The sequence below is a fragment of the Rasamsonia emersonii genome (genome assembly GCF_000968595.1).
Source record: "Rasamsonia emersonii CBS 393.64 chromosome Unknown ctg1118621760000, whole genome shotgun sequence".
Lineage (NCBI taxonomy): Eukaryota > Fungi > Ascomycota > Eurotiomycetes > Eurotiales > Trichocomaceae > Rasamsonia > Rasamsonia emersonii.
The window spans coordinates 20,712-37,951 of NW_013563287.1; the positions used below are offsets into that span (position 1 = coordinate 20,712).

The 17,240-nt window shown below is 52.4% G+C and overlaps 6 protein-coding genes across 6 annotated transcripts; 1 reads left to right on the forward strand and 5 right to left on the reverse strand.

Moving 5' to 3' along the window:
• Positions 1–552: 552 nt before the first annotated feature.
• On the reverse strand, positions 553–3,046 carry T310_1696 (uncharacterized protein; the record flags this gene model as incomplete). Its single annotated transcript, XM_013475421.1, has 4 exons — positions 553–2,473; positions 2,541–2,652; positions 2,727–2,853; positions 3,038–3,046. 4 exons carry the CDS (start codon positions 3,044–3,046, stop codon positions 553–555), a joined length of 2,169 nt encoding a protein of 722 aa, XP_013330875.1.
• A 951-nt stretch (positions 3,047–3,997) lies between these two features.
• Positions 3,998–6,184, reverse strand: T310_1697 (Glutaminase; the record flags this gene model as incomplete). Its single annotated transcript, XM_013475422.1, has 2 exons — positions 3,998–5,736; positions 5,794–6,184. 2 exons carry the CDS (start codon positions 6,182–6,184, stop codon positions 3,998–4,000), a joined length of 2,130 nt encoding a protein of 709 aa, XP_013330876.1.
• A 1,625-nt stretch (positions 6,185–7,809) lies between these two features.
• On the reverse strand, positions 7,810–9,219 carry T310_1698 (FAD dependent oxidoreductase family protein; the record flags this gene model as incomplete). Its single annotated transcript, XM_013475423.1, has 1 exon — positions 7,810–9,219. One exon carries the CDS (start codon positions 9,217–9,219, stop codon positions 7,810–7,812), a length of 1,410 nt encoding a protein of 469 aa, XP_013330877.1.
• Positions 9,220–9,891: 672 nt separating this feature from the next.
• Positions 9,892–11,711, reverse strand: T310_1699 (uncharacterized protein; the record flags this gene model as incomplete). Its single annotated transcript, XM_013475424.1, has 2 exons — positions 9,892–11,389; positions 11,458–11,711. 2 exons carry the CDS (start codon positions 11,709–11,711, stop codon positions 9,892–9,894), a joined length of 1,752 nt encoding a protein of 583 aa, XP_013330878.1.
• A 718-nt stretch (positions 11,712–12,429) lies between these two features.
• Positions 12,430–13,267, forward strand: T310_1700 (uncharacterized protein; the record flags this gene model as incomplete). The annotated part of the gene is made up of 2 exons (XM_013475425.1): positions 12,430–12,532; positions 12,609–13,267. The coding sequence occupies 2 exons, from the start codon at positions 12,430–12,432 to the stop codon at positions 13,265–13,267; spliced, it is 762 nt and encodes a 253-aa protein (XP_013330879.1).
• Positions 13,268–13,971: 704 nt separating this feature from the next.
• On the reverse strand, positions 13,972–16,937 carry T310_1701 (Lipase/esterase family protein; the record flags this gene model as incomplete). Its single annotated transcript, XM_013475426.1, has 7 exons — positions 13,972–15,595; positions 15,647–15,788; positions 15,850–15,860; positions 15,904–16,379; positions 16,458–16,538; positions 16,609–16,632; positions 16,881–16,937. 7 exons carry the CDS (start codon positions 16,935–16,937, stop codon positions 13,972–13,974), a joined length of 2,415 nt encoding a protein of 804 aa, XP_013330880.1.
• Between the last annotated feature and the right edge of the window lie 303 nt (positions 16,938–17,240).

Consider the following 17,240-nt stretch of genomic DNA (forward strand, 5'->3'; position numbering starts at 1 on the left):
GACGTGACCGGAATTTCTCCTGCATTGCACACTTCGAACCACTCCACGATTTCTAAGTAAGGCTTTCCCCGTACCGGCATAGGCATAAAAAAAAGCACAATAAAAAGGGGAATAAGGGGAATAGTAAAAGGAAAAAACAGGTAGGAGAATCGTGGGGTAGTAGTAAATAAAGTACAGAAACAGAGTTAGAGTTCCAAAGGAAGACATTAAGATAAAAAATAAGGGGAAAAGAAGCCCACATTCCGCATTAGCAGACGAGCACGGCAATAGCGTGCTGCGTGCATCATCTGCCTGTAATGAAAAAGAAATATCCCTGAAAAAAAGAAGATGAAAATAGAAAAATAAAATCAAACTAGGTTTACTAAAAGAAGTTTAGGAACTTAGACACTTCTCGCTCGGGGTAAAATAAAATAACAAACAAACAAAAGGGTAAATAATGACAATCACAAAGAGAATCCCACGTCAAAACGGCACGCTTTTCTAGCTCGAAAAACGAACAAGAAAAAAGGGAAAAAAAAAAGAAAAGGGTTCATGAAACAGTCACAAAAACGCCTAAGACTCGCCACCCGTCGCTGGAGCGTTGTCGGTCGGAGTCGACGCTGCAGGAGAGTCGGAGCCACCACCACTCTTGTTGTGGTTGTTGTTGTTGTTACTGTTGTTGAATCCGCCTCTGCCTCGTCCACCCCGGCCACCACGATCACCTCCACGACCCCGTCCCCGTCCAAATCCACCGCGCCCACGTCCTTCACTGTCGCTGGCTCCGCTCTGATATCCTGCCCGCTGCCCCGCATTCGCTCCGCCGCGCGAGCTAGCTTGCCAGGTGCCGGCATTGCCTTGGCCTCCACGGCTGCCACGGTCTTCAAAGAACTTGACGTTCGGCTTGCGCGGTTGACCGGGCGGCGACGCCTTCTTGTGCTCCGCCGGCTGTCGCTCCAAAGCTGCCTTGGCCTCTTCCACACTTCCGAACGTGACAACGTGGTTGAATTTGCCCCATTTCTCTATCTTGACAATCTTCGCCCTATCCTCCTCGGGGAACAGATCTCGTACCGCCTGCTCGTTATCCACATTGGAGACGAACAGTCCGTTAGTCTGTTTCTTCTCGCCCTTGGGCGCAGGAGATTCAGACGTCTTCTCAGCCTGCGTTGCCGTGCCATTGGCCTCAGGGGCTGGGGCCGCAGGTTTCTCCTGGTTTGCGTTTGCGTTTGCGTTAGCGGCTGCGGGCTGGGGAGTCGCTGGCTTGGGGACAACAGGAGCTGGCGACGCGGTTTGAGAGGGAGCCTGCGTAGTCGTCGGGGGCTTAGCTTGGGCAGGCTGCTGGGGAACCGGCGGCTGTTGCTGCTGTTGGAATGTAGTCCCACGCCCAGCAGCAGGAGCCTGGCCAAACTGGGGTGCGGGACGATTCTGGTTCGCCGCGGCATTGGTTGAAGGAGGACCACCGCTCAGCTGCGGAGCAGGAACCGCAGCCTGGTTTGCAGCGGTCGTAGCAGCAGCGGTGTTCTGGGGCTTCCCAGTTCGGTGTGCGAAGTTGAAACCCTGAGCCCGCATTTCCGTCCCTATCCGACCGTTTTCGATCTCGAGGACCAAGTATCCAAAGGCCGCATCGGCAAGGTTGAAATTCCACATGTTCTTGAAGGCACTCTCGTCCACTTGACCGCCGGCATTCGCGGCCGTAACGGGACCTCCGAACGGATTACCGCCGTTGGCCACCGTGGGCATCTTGTTGACAACGTCCAAGGCATTGTCCAGGAGCGTCTTCTGAGCCTCGTTCGACGCAATGGCAGCCTCGACCTCTCCGCGGACAGTCTCCCACACATCGTTGAAGGAAGCCTTGGACGCCGCAAGCTTGCCCCGGTAGTGGTCCAGGGTAGGATTAACGGAGAATTCGTTGTAGGAGGAGCCATAACGGAAGTGCAGACCGGCGGATATCGAAAAGTCGGCCTTCAATGTGACGGACAGCTGGTTTAACATGCCTTCACGGGCCGGAGACGCGTGTGTCACGAAGATCCGAGTCTCGGAAGGATCGTATACACGGTTCGCCGTGTCGATCAGCTCGCCCATCTGAAGAAGGGTGGTCCACATGGTACCTTGGCCACCGGCGATCGTCGTCTTACCCTCGCCGTTGTCAAACAGCTTGTGCATAACAACGGCACCTCCCAGACCCAACAGACGCAGCTTCACACCACCGACGTCCAGCAGTCTGGAGTTCGCCTCGTCGATGATGTGAAGTTTGTCGACCTTGTACTCGCCAGATCGGAACTTCTCCAGCACGCGCACATCTTCACAGGCACCCCACACTGTGTAAACGGGAACGTCCAGGGTCAGTCTCTTGTCGAGGAGCAGCGGGAGTTCCGACAGAGGCAGCTGGTCGGGCGTGAATCGCGACTTAATGGACTGCTGTGGAGGAATCTGGGCAATAGTGCGCTTGATGTGCTCTGGCAAGAGCGGGGAATACTGAGCCACGTGTTTGAGGGTCCTACGAGTTGAATTAGCAATTTTCATGTCCTCCTGAAAGATTTCCAGTCAAATTTCTTGAAACTCACTTGTCGGCGATCCGCTCGAGTGACGTATCATCGTAAAAGCCAAAGTCACCAGTGTGGATGATGTGATCAGCGCGGGCTTGCTTCGCGAGCTCGTTCAAGGACTTAAGGTTTCCTGCCCGACGACGGTGTCAGTGGACAACTCATCTGGAGAATTTTCCAGGCTTGCAGCGCCATGACGGTCCTTACCTCTGACATCTGCCACACACAATATCCTCACGCTGCCGTTCTGGATGATTCTACCATTGTTCGGGAGGAGAGGAGTCGCGCCGGGGACAGGACCACCAGGCGCCGGACCGTTGGGGAGAGGATAGCTCTGGGTACCGAAGTTGTGCGGAGGACGAGGCTGGGAGAAGAGAAACGCGGCCGTCAGTCGAATTCTTCTGCACGATCACACAGGTCTGAAGGTGCAACAGACAGCTCCTGCAAGCTGCGAGAGACAGCGCAAGAGGCAGACAACAGGAAGAAGAGGCGGGCAGGTGTCAGGCAGGATTACTTACAGAAGCCATGAGTAATCTACACCGAAACTGAAGAGATCTGCAAGGTCAGAGGGAGGAGACAAGGGAGAGGGACAAAAAAAAAAGAAGAAGAAGAGGGAGGGAGAACGAAGACGGCCGTCAAGGAGTGTTGGTGGTTATGCGATGATTGATGGCGATGGGAAAAAGCGACGGGCAGGGGAAAAACGCGCTAAACAGAAAGAGAAGGGCGGCGCTGGATGATGGAGTTGCGTCGGGCGCCACGCAGCTGGAGAAACAGGCCACGTCAGGGAGGAGTCGTCTGGAGAAGGATGACAGGGAGAAAAAAGGGTTTGAATTAAGTATTACTGAAAGAAAGATATCTAGGTAGGATCTGGGGAGAAGGAAGCCGTGAGGGCATGAGGAGAGCACAGCAGGGAGACTTTTTAGTTTGTTGCGGACAGCCGCAGGCGGATGCGCTTATGTAAGCAGCCCTCAGTCACCTTTTCCTTCGTGTAAAACATGGGAAGAAGAATCGTCTGGCAGATGCTACGACTAATATTCACTGTTCATTTATAAAAAGGATACTGTACATCGGCATGATATAGAGACCAGGAGAAGATATCGCCATTGCAGCAAAACCAGCGCTTTCCAATGTTAATATTTATATACTCCAGAGTAAACTTCATGGAGAATCCGTTCGTCTTCAGTTGTTTTAACAAGAGTGCTGCTCATTGAACAAACATCATTAGATGCGTGTATTTCCGCAAGTCTGACATTGACTCCAATTAGTGAATGCGTGCAGGTCCGGCAATCCAGTGGTGACAGTTCATAAGGCCACCAAATTAACACTAATTTCGAGCACTTCACCAGTGACATATTATGGCCAGTAACGTTTATCCTCCATAGGGTTCTATATATAGAGATAGATAGGCAGGTATAAGACGGAGAATACTAGCAGCAGGAATCAGAACAGAAACGTGACGGAAGAAAAAAAAACATCAGTCAAGTCGAGATCCTGATCACCTCCTCAGAATCAGCAGACATACCGACGCTCGAGATCCGTCGTTTCGTGGACCCGCTGCTGGAGGAAACCGCCAGACCTCGGGGTCCCTCCGACAAAGCCAGCAGAGCAAGGTGTCCGCCAACGGTAGGACGGGCCTTACACAGGACCTCGACACCGGCCTCGTTTCCAAATTCCGATGAGGCAATGTACCGGTCCGAGAAGGGCCAGGTGTTCAAGCCGTTGGTGACGAATGCCCACAGGTCGTCGACAAACTCGTCGCGCGTGCGAGTGTCCAGGGTGGCCGCGGTCCAGATGTTCCAATCGGACTTGGCCCAGTCCATGTTGTTCTGCAGAGGGACGCCGTACTGCCCGCGGACCGTAGGGAGAAATGCGCTGCTCATGTTGTAGGAAGCCTCGGGGAAAAGGCCAAACTTGAAAAGAACGTCAGGATAGTGGTTGTAGGGGATCTTCCAGGTGGTAGGGTAAGTGGGATACTCCAGGGTGAAGTGCGTCTTGTTCGGATCGGTCCCGAGTCCTCCGTCATAGAGGAGATTGGCAAATGATGCCCCGACGTCGGAGTAGTTGGTGAGTCCTGTCAGCTCCCCAAAGGCCTTGAGACCAACGGCCGATTTGGCAGCGAGCCCCGTCTGGTTTGGGAGGGGGCCAGCGGCATCATTGGCGGATAGCTGGTTTGCCATGTTGATGGTGTTGTTCACGAGGTAGTCCGCATATTTCTGGAGGATGGAGGTGTACTCTGTGGCCCAGGTCGAGTCTCCCGTCGCCACTTTGTATGCGTACACTAGGATCAGAATGTTACCACTCTCCTCGATCGGCATCGGTTCATCCTGCTGGTCATTGTGGCCAGTGGCGTTGGGATAGTTACTGCCGAGATCATGGATCATATATGGCTGCTGCCACCCGCCCGTCGCGAGGTATTTCAGAACCGGGTCCAAGAGAAATTTGATCCAATCCGGGTCCAAAAGATAATAGATGGGGAAAGCGGGAGTGATGATATCGATCGTGTTCACATTGCCGTCGCTCGAGATCTCTTTGATAAAGGCCAGCGGGTTACTGGTGTCGAGCGAGTCGTTGGGAATGGTCAGATCGATAGCACCGTAGGCCTGTCGAACTGACAGCTCGACAATGTCGGAATAGTTGGAGCCGGCAACGGCAGTTGCTTTACTCGAGATGGCCGCATCCAGGGCTTCTGCTTCAGCAGCAGCGGCAGCGTAGTCATCCAGAAAATGAGCGACTGCCGATGGAGTGTCCTGATACTGAGAGCGGTAGTAGCCCGTGTAGGCTTCTCCAAGGTAGTTGATCGCCGCTTCTCGCACATAACCCACGGCAAAGGTCACTGACTGGTTGTCTGCAACGTTCCCCAGATCGTGCGCGAAGGCGACAACGTCCCCTGTGGACCACTCCGTATCAGAAGAATTAGTCAAGGACCCGTCCGCTACAAATTGGGAACGGACGGTGGTGGCATTCCCGAATTGCGTGGACAACACGGAGGTCGACGAAGGTCTGGAGGCGTAGATCACATCGCCCCAAAGAGCCTGATCATCAGATTCGGAGTAGAGCAGAGGATTCACCAGAGAGATTAAATAGAGGGACGTGGTCCCTGTTTTCGTGAGATTCACGACAGTGCCAGAAGACTGCCCACCAGTCCATGAGTCATCGATATCAGAATAGATCTGAACGGCCTGCGATGCGGCACCAGAAACGGTGACCGTGAGATAGCCTACGATCGATTGTCAACATTGGTATTTTCGTCCTATGGAAATATCCATCTTCTTACTGAACGGAAGTGACTGTCGCACATAGTCCCACGGCGCGACAGGAGACAGGAAATCCAAGATGAAGGTCGCAGAGCCAGCCTGGAGAGTGAAAGTTGTATGGGTGGACGTATACTGAGCGCTCAGGACCTCAGCAGCCTGGACATTGGCGACAGAGTCGGTCACACCGAGTAAGCTGTATGCAGTCCCGTTTACACGGCCAATGACGGACCAGGTGAGGTCGGTCCCCGTCCAGAACTGAGGCGAAGAAGAGGGCAGATTGGCCACCAAGTTGCCGGGGATCCAGGTTGACAGGTAGGGATTGCGCACGGCCAATGGATACGACGGCGGAAGGACAGGCTCGTACTGGATCGCCGTCACCAGGAGCACATGGAGCAGAATGCCCGCCAGCATGGCTAGCGGACGCTGGAAAGGAGGTCTCATTAATAAGGATTCTAAACAAATGGCAATCTGCTGATGTCAAGCACAGATGCTATTGCAGCACACTGGCAGTTGTGTTGGGAAGATCATGTACCTGCAGACAGTACATACAGTATGTACATGCATCAGCTGCAAAACAAACGCATCGAGTCAGGGCGTTCTTCCGACATGCGAGCGCCTCTGCTTAAATAACGAGCTAAAACGGAGAGCATCGTCCTGGTCCAGCAGGACGACCAGGAAGAGCGAGCTTGATTCCGGCATCGTCATGAATCTCCTCTCCACTCCATCCACATGGACGCGCACTGCATGGACTGACTCGGCGGGTCTGATATACCTCGACTGCTCGATCCAACCAGTTGATTGGAAGGATATCTACCGACGACGGGCCCGGCTGATCAGTGACGAATTGCGTCATGGCCAGGATCGACTTAGGCATGACTTTAGGCCATGAGTGCAGGTAGAAGCAGGCGTGCTGGCGGGAGTCTAGTATAAGAAGACAAAGAGCTAAACGGCAACTAGACCAGTCGGCGTCATGGTATCAGCGCCCCTCCGAATGGCGCGAGAAAGCGGATCAGTTGGCTGCGCTAATTTCCCCGCACAAGATCAAGACTTGGCTAGCCTAAATTAATCTGGGAGACAGGAAGAAAGAGAAGTAGATACCTGCCCAGCATTGACACACTGAGGAAAAGACGTCTCCTGATCTGATCTGGTGACAACGAGAGGTAGAAGATAGTATTTAATTTTAGACTAATCGTCTAATCTTCACTTTAGCGGATTATGCAGTTAAGAAGCTGTAGACCAAATATATATCTCAGAAGCAAGTCCATGTCGGAAAGTATCGGCCGAAGCCCTAGATTGTGTCTGCAAATCGAGTCAGTCAGTCACATGAGCCTGCAATATTGCATAAATCGAATTATCTCTGTAAAAAATTCCTTCCTTATGATTTCTTAAAAACAAAAAAAAAGTTAGTTAATTAATAAATTAATTAGTTAATTAAATATTCTAAAAAATTAACAGGCGTTTTTCCAAGGTCAAGTGACTCGAGTTGATTTCAACCGTATCTATAGTTAGACGGAGTACTCTGCACACTCCAGAAAGATTAAAAAAATCATCAGGCTATTTCCACCAAAGTTGTACTGTACTGTACTTAGTATGGAAATCAGAAGATAATTACCTATTATATGGCTTAATTTCTATTTTTGCGTAGTAATTTAGCATAATATCTGTTTTCTTTCCACGGAAAACAAAATGGAAAAAAAAATCTAGATAAATTAATACCATTATCAATTACATTAATCAATTTATTATTATTATTTACGAACTATAATAAGATGGTGTATATAGTTGAGACTTGCGGTGTAGGTAATTACTGCATTATTAACCCTTTCCTACTATATAGTCGTGATCATAGTTTCAGTCCTAGATTTGATTATAATACAATCCTTGCTATATAATTCTTGTTCTTATCATACTATGTTCTCTGCCAATCAAGTATTTGCCATTTATTTTTTTTCCTCACCCTGACCTTTTCTTCTTTTTTTCTCTCAGTAGAAAATCTCGTCCAGATCCATCGCATATCACAACGACAGGAACTATTATTACGAGTCATTCAGCAGCAGCGGAAGAACATGCCACTCAGTATAGTTCCACAGCATAAACGAATTATGCGTCTGGAACGCCGCACCGGTATAGTATGTGTTCCGCCGACCCTGCAGCGCATACAGCTTCTTGTAAAAGCCCGATTGGATCGCGCCCGGTGACACGGTCAGCTCGAACGGGACGTGGGCCTGGAACTGCACAAACTCGGGTTCCTGGCGGGTGTCCATGGTGGCGACGCCGGACTGTCGCAGTTGCCGGAGGAAAGCTATGATCTCGCCCTTGACGAAGTCGTCTGGGAGACTCGTTGGACTGCCGTACTTGATGTCGAACAGGCCCGCGATCACGGTTGGGGAGATGCTGTAGACCCCCGGTAATTGCGGCAGTTGCGAGGGATTGTCGGGACTGATGCTGATGACAGTGAGATTGTCTGGCAGTCCTGTATGACGGACGAGGCTGGTGTAGTACCCCGTGTGGACGAACTGCCCAAACAGAGCCTTCTCATTCGCATCAAGGTCAAAGCCAATCAGGTTGTCGAGCTTCTGGGGGATAGCGACAAGAAGCTTCTTGGCCTGGATGGTCTTGTTTCCCGAGGGAGTGTCCACGACGACTTTGACAGAATCATTCGCGCTGCGGTCGGTTGAGATCACCCGGCTCCGAAGAAGCACGTCCTGGCCGAGAAGTGCGAGGGCTTTGTCGTAAATCTCGTGGTTGGCCTCGTTGGCGGTGGTGAGCCAACCAATGCTGATATCCCGGACGACATCTGGGCTGACGAGTTTGAGCACGTACAGAGTTGGCTGGTACAGGGTATCGCCCAGCCCCTGGCCAAAGTTGAAAATGGTTGGCACAGCACTGCTGATGTTGGGATACTTGGCCACGAAATCTCCAAACGGCAGCACAAGATCCTCAGGCACGGGATCAGGAAGGAAGAAACCGGTCTCGAGATGAGGATATTTGGCCAACTGAGCGGCATATGCAGCCAGACCGGGGCCCGGGTCGGGGGCAGTGTGGTTGATCACCTCGCCGGTGTGGACGTCGACATAGACCGCATCAGCATCGGAGCCCAGCAAGGACGGAGGAGCCACTTTCCAGGGGATATCCAGCCGGCCCAAGTAGTCCTTCACGAGCTGCTGGTTGTCAAAGACGACGACGCCAAGGTCAGTGGTCTTGTTGGTCGTGGGATCCCGATACGTCTGCGTGTGCCCGCCCAACACATCTTCCTTTTCGATCACCACCACCGACTTGCCCGAGTCGTGCAGACGAACTGCTGCGTAGGTCCCTGAGGAGCCACCGCCGATGATGGCGACATCGCGAATGATGACCTCGTCTGCGGCCTCGTTTGCGGTCTCCGCAACGAGTCTCAGCCAGGGAAATCCAATGGCGATGGATATGCGCTTCAAGAACGATGCCATGGCTTAACACTGCAAGGAGAGTAAAGAAGCTAGCAGTAGAGAAGAAAAAGGAAGATACAAAATGGAGGTCACGAGCTCATCACATGGCACAAGTCGGAAGAGATGTAGCTACGAGTCAGTAACCTCCATGTAGCTACTGTACAGCACATGCTGTGTTGTACACGCATTATCATAATGGACAGGACCTAAAATCTAGGCCATAGACGTGTAACCAGACGTGACACTTTTATGACAGTTGAAAAATGGAGCTCCTGACGAGGTCCATGGATCTGGTTTGGGATTATCTCTCATAGGAGAGACGAATTGCCAGCTTAATTTATGCCGCCCCTAGGTATGTAGATGCGAGGCTGGTTTTCATCAGATGAAACCGCAGCAACGTCATTGGATATCACAGCCAAGGCAGGAGTCCAGATGTGCATAGGTACCAGATAGGTAGATACCTAGGTATGTACCTAGGTTGTTACTGCGACTAAGACGGGATCTAAGAATTATATCCCATGGAGTATTCCACAGTTCAATTTCGCACAATAACTACAGATGGTATGGGATTCTAGCTGTCTTCAGCTAGCCGTATTCTAGTGCACAAGAAACCACGTGGCGTAGTAGAGCCACTGGTGAACATGTTAATATACAGTAGCTTCGTTTAGTTGTCCTCGTGCAATATTACGCAGATTAGGCTTGACTCCGGAAAAGCCGCAGTCCACCCTCTTCTGCATCTGATTCCGATCCCGATCCGTTACCGTCAGCCTCGTCATCGTCCTCCCCCAGCAGTCCGCTCGCTGTCCTGCCCAGCAGAGATGCAAAGAACTCTTCCCGCGCACGGAGGCTCCACGTGCCTCGGTCTTCGGGCGCCATGAAGTTCTGCAGCTTCTCGTGAACGTTGAATCGCATCTTCCGACCTTTAGAGGCCCTTGTGTCGACGACCTTCTTCACCTTGTCTTTGCGCATGCCCGACACCGGGTTCACTGGAAGCTGCACGTGCAGCGAATCGATCCCGTTGGTCAGGGCATCCGACGAAGACATGCGCTGTTCGACCAGGTCGCGGAGTAGAGATTGATAGAACACTGTATCATCGTAAACAGGCTCCTTGGGGGAGTCTGAATTTGCGCTGCTGGCCATCCGTGCCCGCTTAGAAGCCCGGTCTCCGGACGACTCGGAGGCAATCTGGGCGTCAAGGACCGCAGTGATCGTCTGCTGACCAGCTCCACTGCCACCAAGAAGCTTCCCTCGAGAGTTGGGAAGAGTTGCACTGGAGCCACGGACTTTGAGGGACCACTTTTCGAGGATGGCACGGCGATGGGACACCGAATCCGACTCGAGTTCGGCCATGCGCTTCCATAGAGATTCAGAGGACGTTGTAGCAGAGACAGGGGGAGGTCTCTTTCGCTTCTTGGACGGGTCCTTGGACTGGACGTCCGCCAGCGTCAGTCGTAACTCCTCCAGCGTGGACCACAGAGCCAAGGCGGCTGACTCTGCCGATTTGATGGCCTCTTCGTCCACGGTAGCATTGTCCTCCAAACTGCTAGGCAGTTCGTTGATGGCCATCAACCCCTTCTGCAGCTTGATTCTGGCATTGAGGAGGGCGTCAAAGGTCGAACGTTGCTGCTTCACAGCAAATCCCTTGGCTGCGTCTGCCTTGGCAGCTTGGGAAATAGTCGCAGCAACCGTCTTCTGGTCCGTGGCCATCAACCTCCGCAGCTCCTCGCGGTCATCAGACACAGGAACACCGTTAGGTCTGTGGGAATCATCCTCGTCGGAGTCTGAGAGATCGTCCGAAAGATCCTCGTCATCATCTGACTCCTCGTCTGAAGTGCTCTCGCTGCCCTCTTCGCCTGTTTCCATCCCATCCACGCTGGCGTCGTCATCTGCCGGTCGCAACGCTTTCTTCCTGGCCCTCTGGCGCTCTTTCTCTGTCACACTGTCCTCCTCTTCCGACTCTCCCGAAATATCCTCATCCTCTTCATCCAACTCCTCGTCCTCCTCCTCGTCCTCCTCCTCGTCCTCCTCTTCGGAATCTTCCTCTGAGCCTTCGAGGTCATCCTCGTCGGAGCCCCGTCGTCGGAAAGGGTCGTCGTCGCTGTCATCAGCCTCCAGGGCTTCTCTGCTCACACGCGCGCCAGCATACTCCTTTCCGAGTTTGATAGTCTCTGGTTTGCGCAATTTCGATTTTCTGTCTCCTTTAGTCAGAGTTTGTTTGCAGAAGACTGTGTTGAGCAGACAGATATCGACTCGACTCACCCTACAGCCTGGTAATGCTCCCGGCCCGCATTTTCGTCTACTTCGGACGCAGACTCGTCATCACTGCTGGGCGCTCCAAGGTCTGGGTCTTCCGGGTCGAAGTCTAGATAGAACGAGTCAGTCATAAACTGTACGAAAGGCGGAACAGGAGAAAGGTGATCGCGCAAATCAATTAGCACACCTTTTGGAGCAGGGTCTTCGAGATCAGCAAGCTGCTCTGCCAGGGTCGCCCCTGGCCGCTTGGATCGACCCATGATGACTGCCGATCGAGTCTATCTCAGCGACGTGAAGTTCTTGGACTGAGCAAGATGGCTCTCTCTGGCGATAAGAATTATTATTTTATTTTTCGGTCCCGAAACTTTTTTTGGGATGCGGGCTCGGGAAAAATTCCCCTTGCGGGTCCGCGCTAAGATCGAAGAGGGCAGGCGGTGCCGTGCCCCAGTTATCGCCGATGAAGTAATTCATGATAGCTGTTTGACCGTAATTATTGTCAACAATCAGTTATTACTACGTACCTGGAGAGGGAAAAAAAGGACCAGTTTCATGAACAGCGTCCTCCTGGTCTCATAGACACTTCTGCCTTCCCTGGCATTTGAGAATGCGCCAGCGGAGCTTCTTCTCCACGCTTCGCGCGCTGCAGCATGTCAATCCCTTAGTAAGTCTTCGCATACACAGGAGACTCTCCTATCTCAATCAACTTCATTCATTCCAGGATTTCGCGATTGCTAATTCGTTTTGGAGAGAGTAGGGATTACCGCGCTCCGGCACCCCGCCGTCATTCCCCCGCCGTCGCGGCCTCCCCGAGAAGCGCAAGATTCGCGATGTCAATAAAGTGATAGCCGTGTCGTCTGCCAAAGGCGGGGTTGGGAAATCGACTATTGCAGGTGTGTCTGTTACCTTGCAGAAGGCCTCCGAGGGGTGGAAAACTATGACTGACTGATTTTGATATCCTCAGTCAATCTTGCTCTCGCTATGGCTCGTCGTGGCATTCGGACAGGGATCCTGGACACAGACATTTTCGGCCCTTCCATTCCCACGTTGATGAACCTGTCTGGTGAGCCTCGATTAGATGAGAGTAAGTAGGTCCAGCTCCGCAGTTCAGTCCCTTGCTGAACGTACTTGTCATCGACTGACCCGCTGTGCCAATCAAGACAACTGCCTCATCCCTCTGACTAACTATGGCCTCAAATCCATGTCAATGGGCTACCTTCTCCCTCACACGGCAGATAACAACCCGTCCACGGATCCGTCCGCTCCTCCTCCGATGGATACCACACCGATCAGCTGGCGCGGGCTGATGGTCACCAAGGCGATGCATCAGCTCCTGCACTCCGTGTCCTGGGGCCCGCTGGACGTGTTGATCATGGACTTGCCCCCGGGCACGGGGGACGTCCAGCTGACAATCAACCAGGAGATAGTGGTCGACGGGGCGGTGATCGTGTCGACGCCGCAGGACATCGCCCTGCGCGACGCCGTCCGCGGCTTCGGGTTGTTCCAGAAGATGGACATCCCCGTGCTGGGCATGGTGCGGAACATGGCCTTCTTCGCGTGCCCGCACTGCGGCAACGAGACGAAGATCTTCTCCCACGGCCACGACGACTCGCCGGACGGGGGTGTCGTCGCGCAGTGCAAGCGTCTGGGCATAGAGTTCCTGGGCGACATCCCGCTCGACGCGCGGGTGTGCGAGGATGCAGACCGTGGCGTGCCCACGGTCGTAGCCGAGGAGACAGACGACCGCAGCGCCAGACGGAACGCATTTCTTCACATAGCAGAGAAGATCGCTCGTAAAGTTGGTCTGGAGTGGCGATAGCTACCCATCGGCCCTGCACCTAGGCGTGTACTGTACTGTACTAATATACCTAGTAGCTGAGAACGAACCCCGATGACTCATGGATGGATGGATGGATCTACTATAGAAGATGACAGCGAAGAGTCCACAAAATAGACATATATGTACACAATACACATTACCACTATTCATTCTGGACCATCATATATATACCAAATTATAAGACACCTTATTTTTTGTCCGCTGTGTGTTATCATTTCCTTTTTAGGAAATCTATTGCATTCCAAGATTGTATAACCAATCTATCAAGTCAGATGAGGTATCTAAATGAAGATGCAGCTAGCTGGCTATGATCTATCCAGAAAGGGGACCCTTATGTTAAGGGATAGCTAAAAATAAATAACCGAGAGGGGGGAAAAAAAAAGGAAAGCAGAAAACAGAGCACAAAAAACGAATGGATATCTCTGAGATGAGCACAGCAAGATAACAGGAATATCAGTGTATGCAGATAAAAAGGTGACTTGGAAAGTCTAGATGAATAGAAGAAGTCAAGTGTCTATATAAAATGGAAGAAAGAAGAGAGAGTGAGAGAGAGCTACCCTCCTCGTAAGAAGCCAAGAACAGCGGAACGAAAAGATGGAGGAAGAAGGAAGGGAACAGCCAACAATGCTTTATGGCGGGCAGGGTTTTACTAGATATATTATTCCTATGCAGAGGAGTGATAATCAGGGCGTATCAGCCTCGCTACGCAGCCCCTCAACCGAGCTGCTTGCAGGAGCCGATTCAGACCCTTTCTGATCTTCCTCCGGCGTGCTCTTTACTGGCTCGTCATCGCTCACGATGCGTATTTGGCTGCTTGACCGATTGTGATTTGCACGGGAAAGCTGTTCTGGTGATGACCTGTGCCGCGACAGAGACTCGCCTCGAGGCTTGGACGTCTTCTCGCTGACAACGTCGGATCCCGCTTGTCCATCCACGCTTATATTGCTGGTGTGCGGGACTTTCTCAGCCTTGGCTTGGCTCCTCATAATGGTTTTGTCGTGTCTGCTCCCAATCCTGGACCAGAGCATCATAGCATAGCTCTTCCGGGCTCGTTTCGGGCGCACAATGTCCATTTCACGCCGCCTGCTCGCCAGAGCACACGCAGGAGGCGATTCGCCATTGAAGCCGTAGTAGCCGCCCTTAAATTCCTTGATCCGCTGTCGCTGAACTCGAAGTTTCTCTGCGGCAAACTTCTTATCCCACGCCTTCTTCGCACCAAGCCATTTCTTGACAATGTCAGGATTGATCGCTCCTACTTTTGAGGGCGGTTGCTGGAGCGCCCGTATGGTCGAAGGCGGCTCGAGAGGGTAGGTCATACCATGTCTGTCGACTCTCTGTCGTATCATATGCTTGTGGAAAGGAGGAAGAGGATCGCCAGCCTTTCCCACAGACGCAGGTTGTGCCTGACGTTCAGGATCAGTCGCCGAGGACTTGACGCTTGCCGTGCTAGAGATGGAGGAGGTATCATCCTCTGGAATATCGATCTCGCCTTGTTGGGCGCGCGCCAGAGCCCAGGCCCCGAATTGGGCGATAGAGCGGTACATGAATTTAGCAGGTCGTGTCCAGCTCAGGGTGGGAGCGACGTGGCAAAGGTCGTCCCAGACTTGGAGTTGGACATAGGTTGGCTCGTATTTGTGGAGAATCTTCCTCTCCGGATCATACTCGTCCAGATACGCGTCATTTGGAGGATAGTCCGCAGGATCTGCCGCCTTGTGCGCCAAGTAGATTTGCTCGTCCCGGAGCAGCTCGCCTCCGCCGGTGAGAATGAGCAGCGGGGGCAGCCCTCCCAGTGATGGCTGCAGAACAGGAGACACGAGAGGATGCGATAAGAGCTGGTTGGGAGCGTACATCTGGATCTGATCTTTGATTTCGACCACAGTTCCGTCCTCCATGGGCACGACGAGATTATCTGCCTCGTTAGCCAGAATTTGTTGCGTTTTCACCGGTTCCAGGCCACTCTGGAGCCCAGGGTACACTAGATGTGCCGCTGCAGTAGCAGACTCCCGGACAGCAAACCCTTGGACCGCCGTCTCGGAAGCAGGACTTTTGTCTTCACGTGCACTGCTATCTTCGTCGGTTTTATCGGTCGTATCTCGCCCTGCTCCTTTCCGTATCGCCATGAGGTCATCAGCATTGGGAGGCGGCCACGCGTGAGATGGCCGGTGCATAAAGCCGTGCTCGGGGATATAGTCGAGGGAACTTCCCTCCGCCACGCTTGGAAACGAGTGGGTGAGATCGACCCAGGGAGATATGAGAATGGCACCGGCCGGTAAAGGTAGACCACGGTCACGAAGTATGACGAGCATGCTATTCGCGATCATGAGCAGTTAACTATTTTCTCAGGGCGTCAGTACTCACGAGAGAACCATGCCACCACCAGCAGAATCCCCTGCGAGGATGATCTCGGAAGGATCCTGCATCGTCAGAAGATAGAGATACGCGGCCAGGCAATCCTGCAAGCCACATGGGAACGGGAACTGGGGTGCCAAGCGGTACGATGCTGCAGCAGGTTAGGAGAGAGGTCTGCTGGGAGAACAATCTTAGTAGGCATTTCAACTCACTAGGTCGATCGCTATTAGCAGGGAGTCTCCTGACGTCGAGGGATTCAAACGTACCGTGCAAAGACTCTGGCCTTGAGCTTTCTGGCATGGCGCTGCATCTGATATCGATGCGTTTCCAGGCTGCCAAAAAAGTAAGCACCACCGTGGACATAGAGCATAACCCGTTTGCAACGAGCGCTGGTCCTTTTCCGGGCATGGTAGTCGCTCCTCATCTCGATCCATTCCGCCTTTAGGTCATCATCTGACGGTCCGCGCCACTGCCACCATTGTTTTCCACCTACGCGGAGCACGCCTCGGGGTCCCAATTGATCAATGATGGCGGTCGCGGCTTCTGACAGGTATTCGCTGGGGATGGTTTCCTCCTGGGTCTTGACCCAGTGTGGTGTGGGGATCTTCTGGCTCGTAAAGGCCTGGACATCTTCGACGGTGTGGTAGGCGGCATGGTGGAGGAATTCTCGGATGATGCTGAGGCCTTCGTCGTAGGATACGTGGGCGGTGGGTTTGTGACGGCGTGGTTCACGGTCCAGATACTGGAAACATGTTAGCAAAGCTGTACACAGTTCTCTCGTTTCAGGTTGACAGTGCACTTCAAAATATATACAACTCACGTGAGAAAACCAAGTTGCAATAAGTGGAGGAGTTAAATGGGCACCAACACAAACTGTGTTGAGGTGCATCTCGACATGAAACTAATGCCGTAGTGCTCTGCGTTGAGCGTCACATGGAATCAAACAGAGGCATTCGGTACGAGGGACTCACAGGCAACGCAAACAAGAGAGATAACTAGACTATGTATATGTATGCAGATAATGAGAAATGGATATTCGACTAATTATGTCAACTGGTGAGGAACAGGGAGCGTCAAAACACATGCGCTCGACGCAAACGGCGGTGTTGACTGCCAATTCTGCACGAGTCGTGGCATGATGTCATTGCAGGTGCAGCTCCCAATAGGGTTAGCGCCAGACTCACATGGCCCAAGCTCCTTATCGGCCAGAAGGAAATCGGTAAATACGAGTCCTCTGCTGTACCGTGTGGACAGTCGCTGCATGTGCGTCGTCTGAAGGATATCCGTTATCTGTTGACATGGCTTGATATAATATCCAGAGCATCCGTGGCAGATCACACACAGATAATACGAGCCCAATATAGTAGTCCTGATGATGTTGCAACAACTGACGAAAAAGGAAAAAAAGGGAGGGGGGGGGGGGAAAGGAAAGTAGAGAAAAAAAGAAGAAGAAGAAGAAACAAAAACTGAAAATGGTTTTATTTTTATTAATGACAGCAGTAACAGTGGTAGATCTGCAAAAACTCGACATATAACCTGGGAACTGGCGAAAGCGGATCATTCAAGCATAGCGTCGAGCTTAGCTGCCACGTGCCGGATCCCG